The sequence below is a fragment of the Clytia hemisphaerica genome, unplaced genomic scaffold (genome assembly GCF_902728285.1).
Source record: "Clytia hemisphaerica strain Z4C2 unplaced genomic scaffold, Clytia hemisphaerica genome assembly, whole genome shotgun sequence".
NCBI lineage: Eukaryota > Metazoa > Cnidaria > Hydrozoa > Leptothecata > Clytiidae > Clytia > Clytia hemisphaerica.
In genome coordinates this window covers 218,662-231,806 of record NW_027103781.1, presented here as the reverse complement: position 1 = coordinate 231,806, position 13,145 = coordinate 218,662, and the positions used below count along the sequence as shown (strand labels likewise).

Here is a 13,145-nt window from a genome sequence, read left to right as displayed (position 1 = left end):
CAACTTCCTTGAAAAATGTCTTCTGATTGTGAAAAAGCATTTGCCAAAGAGAAAACCTCCAAAAAATTTTTCAAAGATTCCAAGAGATCGTCGTATTCTTATGAGAAAACGTAGGTAGGTGATAACTACTATCCGTATATCTAACACTCCTTCTACTCTTTTTCCTTTCCTATCTTTCTACTGTATCTTTGCTTCTACTGACTGTTTGAGACTTAGTTTCTCATTTCTGACTAAGTTATGATACCTGTCAATCATTTTTCGACCAATCAAATCGTCGCACCGGGTCGGATTCGAACCACCACTAAAGAAAGACCTTCGGATTCGGAAGCCAACACGCTATCCGTTGAGCCACACTCGCACATCAGAAGACGAAATTTGGAAATACTTATAGAATGACAAAAAAGACGGGGGTAATGTTATTATAATATGGGTAAAAGTACCCCTTTTTTAACCTGACTGAAATTCGAGCCGTTACTAGCAACCCTGCGGGGCCCAAGGCGCCGAGTATGCACCCGGCACAGTGACAAGCCGTTACTAGCAACCCTGACCCTACCTAACTGTTAATGACCCACTACCCCCTGAAAACGGAATTACGGATAGGAAAAAAAATCGTGTTAGATCTACGGATAGTCAATATCACTTTCCGAAAACGTAAAAGACTCTCCAAAAAGAATTTCAAAACCAATAAAACAAATCAGAAACTAATTGACATTGAACTGATGCTACAGCAATCCCACAAAAATGAACGCGATAAAGCAGAGCTGGATGCCTCACTGAAAATCAAAAGCAATCCTAAATACTTCTACTCCTATGCAAAAAGATTCACAAAATCTAAACCTAAAGTTGGCCCACTGAAAAATCCAACCACCAACAAATTAACATCTGACTCGCAAGAGATGGCAAACATCTTACAAAAGCAATACTGTTCAGTATTTACCACTCCCAAAACAGACTACAGTTTTCTGAATTCAAATGAGACAAAAGACTCCTCAACCCTTGAGCACATTACTTTCACAGAAGATGATTTCATCCAACAAATTGACACTATCCCAGCCAACTCGTCAGCCGGACCAGATGGCTTGCCAGCAAAGTTTTTCAAAATGTGCAAGAAATCACTTTCTAAGCCACTTAAGATGATATGGCAAAACAACTTTGACAAAGGAATCACACCTGAAATTCTCAAAACAAGCCACATTACACCAATCTTCAAGAAAGGAGATCAAGGTTTACCAGAGAATTATCGACCAGTTGCCCTGACATCAATTACCACTAAAATATTTGAGAAAATAGTCAGAGAGAAATTGCAAACCCACCTTGAAGAAAACAACCTATACAATCCAACACAACACGGTTTCAGACAGACCAGGGCGATCTTACTTGAGTCAACTATTGGCTCATGTAGAAAGACTGATATCTCACCTACAAAACAATGAAAATGTTGATGTAATCTACCTTGACTTCAGCAAGGCCTTTGACAAGGTGGACCATCAAATCTTGCTACACAAGCTAAAAATCAATGGAATCAAAGGACAACTATTGAACTGGATACAATCCTTCCTTACTGAGAGATACCAAAAAGTTTCCATAAACACGTTCCTGTCAGAGAAGCGAAAGTTACAAGCGGAGTTCCACAAGGCTCAGTTCTGGGCCCCCTCTTGTTTCTGGTAATGATTAGTGACATCAACGAAAAGATTAAACATTCCATCCTCTCATCTTTTGCTGACGACACAAGACTTTTATGAAGGCAATAATATATTGTATTGCAGATGTGAGTCTGCTTCAAGATGATCTAGACATTGTCTATGACTGGACATCCATCAACAATATGGAGCTCAATGGAAAAAAAGTTTGAACACATTGCATACGGAAAAAATGAACAATTGAAAGTACACTCAGTCTACAAATCAGATGTACAGCAGCCAATCGAAATAAAAAGTGCAGTGAAAGACCTGGGTATCCTACTCTCAAACAACCTGTCATATGAAATGCACATTCAAACGATCACTGACAGAGTCAAGGGTATAAGTGCCTGGATATACAGAACCTTTAAGTCCAGAGATAAATCAGTAATGATCACTCTTTGGAAGACATAGGTAGTTCAACATCTGGAATACTGCTCCCAGCTATGGTCTCCTACAAAGCGATCCCTGATGCAAGAACTGGAGTATCTGCAAAAATCCTTTATAAAAGGGATCCAACTTCCACCCAATTTGAATTATTGGGAGAAGCTCAAACACCTCAATATGTACAGTCTCGAGAGAAGACGCGAAAGATACCAAATTATATATACATGGTGTATAATCGAACAACTGGTGCCAAATTTTAACTATGGTGAAGGGGAAGGCGGTATTTATTCATATACAAACCAACGCCTGGGAAGAAAATGCCACCTCAAACCAGTGAATACATTGAACAAGAACATTTGGAAGAGCTGCCTTTCAGACACCGGTCCAAGACTATTCAATGTGTTACCAAGAAAAATACGTGACATGACCAAATGTTCCTAAAATTCCTTCAAAAAACAACTTGATCAATTTCTCCAAGATGTTCCCGACCAGCCACTGCTCCCTGCCTATCTCCCTTACAGGATGGCTGATTCGAGATTTTGCTGAAACACATCAAAGTTTTAGCTCTTTGAATAGAAAAAAAAATGAGAGTCCCAATATAAGGCCCAAGGCCTTCTTAGAGGCATTCGTACCCTGTGAGACTTACCGTCAACTGCTCCAACTTGGGACGAGTGTACGCAACATGGGACTTGTTGATATCTGGCCTGTATTTTCACTTATTGTTAAATCTCTTTGACAACAAATTTGTTTTGATAACTCTTCCAAGTTTATCAATCATACTTTCTGTCATAACATGTCACGATAACTTTCACTGATAGCGCACCCTTTTTAACTTTTGTTTTCATTCAAAATGACCGGACGCCGAATGGAGAATTAGAGAACGTCTTCCGCCTAACCGCCTACCGCCCAATGGGATTAACAAATAGCGAGTGTGTAACTTGCCGCGCGAGTGACGTCAAATGCTCCATCGTTTCGCCACTAATTTGGTCTTCTTTGTTCCTGACACTCGCGCGTGTTCCACTACGGATTTTTTCATATTTCGATTTAAAAGCCTACTCGCTGCGAAAGAGAAATCGTGTATTTTTTAATACGCGGTTCATTAAACTCAAATCAAATGACTTTGGAGGTTCGGTGAAATGGTGGTGGAATGGCTGTCCCATGTTGCGTAAAATAGTCCCAAGTTGGAGCAGTTGACGGTAACTTAGGACTCTGTAGGGATCATTATTAGGGTTTTGGGAGCTTTTTGTTAATTTTAAGGGGTCTGTGTAAATTACACACTGTCTATAGTACTATAACTATTTGTGAATGACGATATTCTGCCGTGTCTCGTTGGCGCAATCGGTTAGGCACTGGGTTTGTAAACCAAGGTTGCTTACATTTGGTTGATCGAGCCAAGGTACCGTAAGTTGGTCTAGAATGTCGACACCCTTCTTTAGAGATAGGAATGCATGATGGGAAGGTTAGAATCACTGCACTGATAGTCAAAAGATATAGCTAACCAAAGAAAAATATTTTCAATCAGTGATTCCGACCTTCCCAATAATCCTTTCTCTAAAAAAGGGTGTCAAAATTAGAAGACAGGTGTCAACATTAGACCAACTTACGGTAGGAGACCTATTTCACTGGTATGGGCAAATTTCAGAAAAATACTTAGAAAACAGTTAGAAACACTTGAGAAAGTCAGAAAGTCAGGATAGAAGATACTCCAGGATGCATTGTCTCTTATTTCCCCCCTATGATACATGGGATCATCCCCCCCCAGGAAGATGGGGGGGGAATCAGATTTTGGTGCCAGGGGGGAAGTGAAAATTTCAAGCTTGATGGGGGGAGAAAGGCGAATAGGGGGTATATTCAGTCCTCTACCTAGTGGGGGGGGGGAGTAATAGGATAAATACAGACCTTCCTGGTGTGTTTGGTCATTCAGGCTTATGAGCCTGTCTTTCTTGGGATTTTGAGAGTCTTTTTTTTGCTATAGTAGCTTGCGAATTGAGGCGAGTCTGGATCATCACTTTGCAACCCTTATACAATACGGCTAGGGGGATTTCCCAATTGGGGGGAGCACAAATTTTAAAGACAGGTGGGGGGGAAAGGCCAGATGGGGGATTTTAGCTCATATTAGGGGGGACCAAAAAGCTGGAGGACGCCATGTGATATCGTGTTTGCCAACCAGGGCACCAGTAGTTTCGATCTGACAAGGTGGAGTACAGGACCTGCAGAGCAGACAACGTAGTAGGTAGTAAGGGTTAATTTAGACCTGCCAAGCGTGGGACTCATGCATTTCAATACTTGTATCACACAATTTTTGAAAAACTTGATTGATTTTGGATTTTTGAAAAAACTTTCTCCGATCTCCCGAATTTCGGCAAAAAAGACTCCCTGATTTTTCGATTTCCAAAAAAATATTTCCTCAATTTCAAGAAAAATCTTTCCCGTTATTCCAGTTTTAGGAAAAAGTTTCCCCGATTTTCTGATTTTGGAAAATCAGAAAACCCATAGTTTCTAGAGGGGTCAAGACCCCCCCTTAGGTAAGAGGACCCCCCCTTAAGTGCTAACCCCCCCTTAGGAAATTAATTTAAAATTTCACACCCCCCCTTAGAAAATCAGTATATATGAAACTATTGTACAAGAGTCATAATTCAAGGAAGATCCCCCTTATCTAAGAAGACCCCCCCCCTTAGGTAAGAAGACCCCCCTTAACTGGCAACCCCCCTTAGGAAAGTCAAACTTTTAACACCCCCCTTGCTTTTGGTTCATCAAAACCCAAGACCCCCCCCCTAAATGTAGGGGGGTAGAAACTATGAAACCGACTAAGATTTCGGATTTCACTTGGAAATTTTTATCTAACGCAAAATAGACATCTCAAGCTGGCAGGTCTGGTTAGGTTGTATATCAGATAGACTAAGAATAGTCTTATATGGGGAGAACAGGAAGTTCTCTTAGAATAAAATTACTTCAGCATAAGTTTTTTGATGATAACGTCATATAATAATCGATAGCACAGTTGGGAGAGCAATCACCCGGCAAGCGAGAGGTCGTGGGTTCAATTCCCACTCGATTCGTTACCTTTGAGAAAACTGGGAAGTACATTAGTGCAGGATCCGTTGATTCATTACCTATAAGTAATACGCACTTGATTTCACACAGTCATATAATAGTTGTTTGGGAGAACGCAACGTTCTTTTAATTTTGAATAATTTACTCCAGCACGCAGTAGAAATTGTTTTAATGATAGCGTCTCATAATTGATTTATCTAATACAACACAGTTGTTACCTGCATGATCACCTATGTACACTGCATAACCGTTTGAGTACGTACCGCGGCCAGTACAGCACACCACATGGCCAGTACGGCACATCACAGTGCCAGAAAGGCATATTTCTCTATCTTTATGTACGTTGCGTGCAAACAACGCACCAAGTCCCGGGACGTCCGGGGCACTAAGTTTCAAAATAAATGTTTAAAAAATCCACGGACATAATTTAACAAGAAATCCTCGGACTGTCCGGGGTATTGGCATGGTCGTTCTCTAGGCGTAGGTAACTGTTGTGGAGTGATTATTCAATAGGCCGTCGCGTTCTCCAAAACAACTATTGGGCTGAGGGAAATTAATGTATGCTGGAGTGGAGTGATTCATTATTCATTAGACCATTTCCATATGACGTCATTTTTACCCACGATCAGCCATTTTTCTAAGAGATGGAAAAAAGAATATTGTAACTTGTAACGCAAACCAAAAGACTTAACTTGCAACAGCTTTGTTTATTTGTGTTTTGGAAAATGTTTGAAATGTTATATTACGTTAATCAAGCAAAACAAAGCTAATTAAATAATTTTTTGTGAAGATGAAGATGAAAAAGTGAACCAATTTTCGCTTTTATTACAATTTATTGGCAAAACTGGGAAAATTAGAACCTGTGAATTATAAAATTGGCCATTTTTGATAAAAAAATTGAAAAAAAATGTGTTCAAAGTAGGGCAAAAATTTTCACCAAGGGTTCAGAAAAAAGACTCACAGACAATCGACAGAGATAAAAAGTTGATATCAAAATTAGCATTGGATAGCCTTTTCTGTTCTAGGAAAAATATATCTTATATAGGTATATACAGTAATAAACTTTCAGGTGAGAGCAGTACTGAGCGATCTTTTTGGTATAAAACAAAGAAAATAGATAAAGAATTTCATCAATTGTTGGCTGCAATCAGTTCCATTAAAATGCCAAAGAAATTTGTTTAGTCATCCTCATACACTATGAACTTCTTTTGCTAATTAAGAACTTATGTTAATTAATTATGAACTTCTGTTGCTAATCAAGATGCCGTACAGTATTGAATAATTAATGATGATGAAAAAAATTAACACTTAAAATAATTATGCATTTAATGTATTTTTCTTTTATTAATGCTGAAGTCTTTAATTGTTCAACAAACATCCTGATTAGCAATCCTGATCTTAGATTTTTCAAGGTGATTTTGTTCATTTTACAGAATTTCCTCTGGGGTCATTGAAGGTTTCCAGGGGAAACTTATAGATTGACATCAAAATTATTTTTAAGTCCTTTTATCAAAAAATTTCAAATTCCAGGGGTTTCTAACCCTATATTTCCCTGAAATAAATAGGGCCAGGTTGGTGAAAAATTCTGTCCATACCCATGTATGATTTTTTCTTGGAATAGCCCATTGATGTATGCGATTTTTATAAACTTCTTATCTACAAAAGTTGGAAAATTGTTCATACAGTATGTGGCCCCCAAAACGGCGATCAAATTTAAAATTTCTCTCAAATCTAGAGGAAAAAAGGTTTTACAAAGATTTTTGCTGCATGAAAAACTTTAACATCTCTACTTCATTTCCCAGAAGTTCTTTTTCAAAATTTTCAATTTTAACAATATTTTTCAATCGCTTAAAGATAGGTAGCTTTTTTCTAATGGCCCCCAAAACGGAGGTTTGCAATTTTAGCGATTTCTTGAGATATCTTTAAGATATGAATACAAAACTTTGACCATAGTTTGGAAATGTGATTTAAAGGGTTTTGGGCATAAATTTGTTTGATAAAATTTTTACAGTATACCCCTGGTTGTCAAAATACAGGTTTGGGGCCCCCAAAACGGAGGTGTAGTAAAAATCAAATTATTAAGCCCAGTGGTAATAGGGGGAAAAACTATGAACATATTTGTGTTTCCCCTTAAATTTACGACCCGATGGATGTAAAATTTATGATTTTAATGAAATATTTCAAGATTTTCGATATTGCAAAGTCCAAACTGAAAATTTAGAAATTTTCAAAATGACCATTTTGATTTAACAACAACTTAATCAAGTTTTTGAAAACAAATCTCTTTTGAAAATAGTTCCATTCATGTATGGAATAAGCTGTGAAAATTTTAGAAAAAAAGCTTAACTGAAACTGAAAATATTAAGCTTTAAAGATATTTTTCTCCTATATTTTGCAAAAAAATGAGAGAATTTGCCGTTTTTGCTGACTCAGCGAAAAAATTTATATATAATGTTAATTTTTTGTTATAAACTATTAACTCAAGGTGATAGGAATGGAATTCCAATATTTTTTGCTGTTTCTCATATTTAGAACTTTCGGTTTTATCAATGCTGATTCTAGGGTCCCAAAATACTGGTTGACCTTCAAGATGCTATATCTTTTACCCAGCATCTAAAGTCACAGATGTATCTGCATTTTCTGAACGGCATTAGGTGTAGAAAGGTTCCTATACCCCGTTTTCATAACTTATTTTCAATATCCAAGGAGCTAGAGTGAGTTATATGCAATTTTTATCTAATTTTGGTGTTAAAATATTTCCTTTAGACGCAAATATGTTATTTTGAATCTGTCTCAAACCAGCAAAAACATGCTCATTTTTAAGTATAACCATCTTTCTTTCAAAATAAACAAAAATCTACAAGTCAGAATCTTCATTTTAATGACGACCTCCGTTTTGGGGGCCGTCTCCGTTTTGGGGGCCATATACTGTAGTACATTTTGTTTCAGTCTAAAAATGCTAATTAGGATGTTATTATGAAAAACTCCTTATTTTTGGTTGTTTTTTTGTTTTGTGATAGTCAATATGATAAGAATGATATTAATAAATTTATAATAGAAGATAAGAGCTGCAAGGAAAAAACATGGAGCCAGCGACAAGGCTTTTTTGGTTGAGCTTCTCGATGCTGATTGGTTGTTATATATTTGGAAGCATACCGCTCACATTGTCTTTCACTGAGGTTAGAGAGTCTTGATTTTAATATCTTTTATAAGTATTTTTAACATTGAACTATACCTCAAACCTTGTGGACTAAGTTCCTTCAACTATCTTTAATCCAATTTTCAAAAATGATAACCAGTTCCACTCCCAGCACTTATTAATGCACCCCTGCCCTGCTTTCATACTGTAGTATAACCTTCTACTCCTTTAAAATGAGGGGTCAATGGCAACTCTTGTATGGTCTCATTTTCCTAATAATCTAAGAAATCCATCTCCTGTTGGATCTATCTACAATTCCAGATGCAACTAGTATCCTATTTATCCTTTAAAGATTCCAAAATAAATATAGTTATTTTGCCAATAAATTGTTATTTGGTTACTGTTGAATGATTATGTACCAACGCTTTATTTTTTTTCTTATATTCTTTTTCAGAGAAATATGAGAAGTGTATCAATTGGAGGTGCAGGACTAATTGTTGGAACAGCCTTATCAGTCATTATTCCAGAGGGTGTTCACGCTATGTATGATTCAGGTATTAGCCAATCTTTCCAAACTTTTTTCTCAAAAAAAGGTTAGCTTGTCATACAAAATTAACAAAGGCCAATGATTTTTTTTCCCTTTTGGTTGAATGAGTATTTTCTAAAGATTTCAGACTCAAGATGGGGTCGACCCAACAACCGTTCTTAACTTCAGTTGAACTAGAATCTGTGAAGAAGTTAAGCCCAGTTTAATGCACATGCTCAACTATTTGTAAATATAGAACGGTATTAGATATCCAAGATTTTGAATTCTCTCTAATAGTCCTACCACACAATCATGGCCACGGTCACGAATCACATGCACACGGGCATGCGCACACTCATCAGAAGAGGTCGTTACAACAAACAAACGAACAAAAACAACTCATCATTGATAACAATTCACCAAGTGGCGCTTGGGAGAATTTCAATTCACGGTTACCAGGGCTACCAGAGGTGGAACTTCATTCTATGATTGGCATTTCATTGAGTTTAGGGTTCATTTTCATGCTACTGGTTGATCAGCTGTTTGGTGGTGGCCATTCACATGGTGGCTCTGGTGAGTTTTTAAGGGCCATATTCTCTATGAACCAGCCAGGTTCAGAAAATTTTATTTGCCTTCATTTTTGGATATTTTTAGTGACAAATTCAGAATATCAAAATTTCAGGTCCTAAAAATTGCTTAAAAGTGGCTTAGGGCCTTTTCCAGGCCTTTTTCCCCTAAGTGTGAAAGTCAGACTTTTTTATTATTACTTTAATTATTTCGAGTTGCAATAAGGTCACATTGGTTACTTTGAATTCATTTAGTACTTTTAGGAAAGTGTAAAAAATGTTAACCTTGATATCACTTTCCATAGTGGTGGCGTAGTTATGGCTCAGTTTTAAATGTAGTAGTTTAGTTTTGTGACTTTTTTATATTATAAATATTTCAATTGATTTCTCTACTTACAAAATGTTTTTAAAATAAAAAAGAATTCTCAAGATGAGACGTTGTCTGTCTTAAAAAACACTTCAACTGAACTTTCAATTTCGAAATATCGTCACTGTCATATTTCCAAATTGAAAGTTTGGAGTGTAACGTCTCAGATTGAGAATTCATTTTCATCTTAGTAAGAGATTAAAACAAAACAATGAATTTAGTATGCTCCGTACAACACAGCCTTTTTTTCTTTTTTTCAGACGGTGGCAACAGGAAGTCAGCCACTGCAACTTTGGGGCTCTTGGTACATGCTGCTGGTATAACCTCACTCACTGGACTATTTACTAAGTTTTTTTTGTTAATTCCAAATTACCATTTGGAAAGTATCTGACCATAGTTTTGTCCGGTCTCCTCCTGTGTTTAGTTACGTTTCCACCATTATGAAAACAATCGTTCGAATCTGTAAAGGCAATCCTTCACGCAAATCGAATGTTTGCTTCCATAAACGGTGGAAGTTATTTTACCAAACACGAAAAACTTATGTAGAGTTTTTCGAACTTTTTAGAATTTTAAGATCTGTTAACCAGGCCTTGATAAAACACAATCCTTTGGTAATTCATTTATGTTTTCTTTTTTACAGCTGATGGTATAGCACTGGGAGCGGCAGCTTCGACGACAAGATCAGATATCGAAATGATTGTTTTCTTTGCCATTATGTTACATAAAGTATATATAATTTAAATTATTCTGAATGTCATTGCGTGTCAAAATATCAATAGAGAATGTTTTATATAAGATTTCTGTGTTGGGCTAAGATATAGTCGAACGTGAGCAACACACTGGCTTCAATTTCAAGTGTGCCAAATTACAGCCAAATCCGAACATTTTTAAAGTCTTAAGGCTGCTCCAAAGATTTAGCCTCGTTTTGGCGAAAATCTTGCCTTCAGGCCCCAAAAATAGAAATTTTCTAAAAGTGAATAACGCCCTCAGATAATTTACCCAAGGAACAAGTGTGCCAACTTTCAACCAAATTACCAACCATTTTTGAAGTCTCCAGGCTGCCCCAAAGTTTTTAGCGGACACAAAGACACATATTTTCAGATTCTAGCTCAACTAAAAATGATGTAATCATCACCATTATGTAAGAAAACATTCAATTTGCATGCGGAATTGATTCTTCAAATTCACGTTTACTTCCATAATAAGTTACATTATTTTGTCCAAAGACAAGCGCCAGTGTCTCTTTGGGAACAGTAAACGTTTCGAGGGATGAAGGGAAATCAGGCAATTGAATTTTTTCATTTTAAAGTGTTTGTAAACTCGTTTAGAAACAGACAAACTAGATATACACATGATACCATTTTTTCCGAACTTTATTTTCAGGCGCCGGCTGCTTTTGGATTGTCTTCTTTTCTTCTTCATGAGGTAAATGATCAAACAATCGATAAATAGTAGGGGGAAATTTGTAAAATCGCTTGATTTTTTAGCTAAAGCACTTGTTATACATTTTTGGAAAGCTAAGGGGTAGGGGAGTCAACATAACTTGGGTTATAAATATGACAGTCTAAGGCAAAAATTATGGGATGGGCTGGAGTTTTTACAAGAGACTTCACTAATTGGTTATTTGAAGTAATAGAGATGACGCGTTCTTTAGAAAAAGTAACAAAATTGTTTTATTACAGGTTAACGACCAACCAAATCAAACGAGAGCTTGTAAAAACTCCAGCTTGTCCCAAAATTATAGGGTCAAAAATTAATGAAAATTTTAGCTTGAGATAATACCCCCTACCCTTAGCTTTCCAAAAATGTATAACAAGTGCTTTGACTAAAAAAATCGAGTGACCTCAAAAAAATTTTCCCCTACAAAAATACGGACCAATTTGATTTTATTGACCAAATCATGTTCCTTTAAAATCTTTTTTTGAATTTATCTTTGTTGTTTTGAAATAATATTAGGCTAAAATCTTCAATTGTATTGTTTTGGAAAGTATTTTATGGGACATCCAGTACTTTATAGTAATATCATATCGTCCATTTATCAATTAAATGTTTAATTGAGTGTGTTAAGTGTTGATTTTATAACTAACCATCAAATACCCATCGACATTAATTTTCTTTTGTATAGAATATGGAACGTAACCGGATACGAAAACATTTATTGGCATTTTCACTGGCAGCGCCTATATTTTCTATGCTGACGTACTATGGTTTAAGTGCAGTAAGTCTATCACTTTGGACCTTATCAGGATACGCCATTGATAGTGTAACGGTGTCGTTGGTTCTGAATGTTTCTATGTTTGTGAAAGTACTCGCGTCCTTCACACATTTCATTTATGCTTCGTTCAAAAACTATTGATTTAGTTTGGAGATTTGTGCATCAATTCAAACTAATATAATGGCTTCGTTAACTTTCAGAGGAGTGTAGTGAACATCTTTGCATCGTAATACAGTAGAGTCTCTAGAACTCGAACAGATTTTATTCGAAAATTTTCATGGTGTCAACGAATTCGTTCGAGTTATGGAGAATCTACTGCATTTCATTTTCACTAATCTTTTCTGTTTGTAAAACAATTCTTAAGGTTTTTCATGAGTACTTAAGGGAACTAATTTTCATGAGATAAAACAAATTTTGCAAGAACTTAAGATTTCGGCAAGTAATTTAGAACTAGAACTTATCTTGGCGATTCAGTAATTATTTTTATTTTGGCAAGAACTTATTTTGTTGAAGGCAGCAAGTAATTTAATTTTGGCCAGAGTTTTAGAATCTTCCACAATCTCTCGCTAAAATTAGATATTTATTTACTTTTACTTGTCCATAATCTCAGACGTTCAGAATGCAAACTAGTTTGAGATAATAGTAAGAGGAATAAAATTAAACTAAAAAGTATTTATTTGTTATTTGTTTCTTTCTTTTCTTCATAGAGTGGTAAACAAACATTTACATCATATAACGGTACAGGACTTGCCATGTTGTTTTCTGCTGGTACTTTTCTATACGTTGCCACCGTTCATATATTACCTGAACTTTTATCGCAACCTTCCAATTCATTAGATAACTCATCACAGACTCATGGGAAATTAACGCGCAAAGAATTATGTTATTTGGTTATAGGTATTTTTACACCTGTCATACTGGGTCTTTATCATAAACATTGAAATACTCTCAATGTCTAACTTTTATTGATAAACATCTGGCAGGAGATTTACAGTTAATTTTATGCCCAGTTGCTGGAAATTTACTTTTCATATAGGTAAATTGATATTTCTCTAGAAAAAGCTAGCTTTAATTCGATGGATGTTTCTCTGATTCAAACTTTGTTTAAATTTTTTTATTGAAACTGCTCTCGAGATGCATTAAATCATTACGGGTCTCGTTTTCAAAGGATGTCTACTAATAAAGTAGATAATTTCTAACTTCTAGTTATAA

The 13,145-nt window shown here is 36.1% G+C and overlaps 1 protein-coding gene across 1 annotated transcript; it reads left to right on the top strand.

Annotated features, from left to right (window-relative positions):
• Positions 1 to 8,143: 8,143 nt before the first annotated feature.
• LOC136806208 (zinc transporter ZIP9-B-like) lies at positions 8,144 to 12,937 on the top strand. Its single transcript, XM_067062769.1, has 8 exons — positions 8,144 to 8,299; positions 8,714 to 8,813; positions 9,083 to 9,358; positions 9,979 to 10,035; positions 10,359 to 10,444; positions 11,102 to 11,143; positions 11,844 to 11,936; positions 12,641 to 12,937. The coding sequence occupies exons 1-8, from the start codon at positions 8,204 to 8,206 to the stop codon at positions 12,872 to 12,874; spliced, it is 984 nt and encodes a 327-aa protein (XP_066918870.1). The 5' UTR covers positions 8,144 to 8,203; the 3' UTR covers positions 12,875 to 12,937.
• The last annotated feature ends 208 nt before the right edge of the window (positions 12,938 to 13,145 follow it).

What these genes read in the sequence shown, in the direction of transcription:
- LOC136806208 (XM_067062769.1), top strand. Translation starts at nt 8,204, where the DNA reads ATGGAGCCAGCGACAAGGCTTTTTTGGTTGAGCTTCTCGATGCTGATT. An exon ending in TCACGCTATGTATGATTCAG is followed by an intron (nt 8,814 to 9,082) that starts GTATTAGCCAAT and finishes TCTCTCTAATAG; the next exon opens with TCCTACCACACAATCATGGC. An exon ending in CTTCTTTTCTTCTTCATGAG is followed by an intron (nt 11,144 to 11,843) that starts GTAAATGATCAA and finishes TCTTTTGTATAG; the next exon opens with AATATGGAACGTAACCGGAT.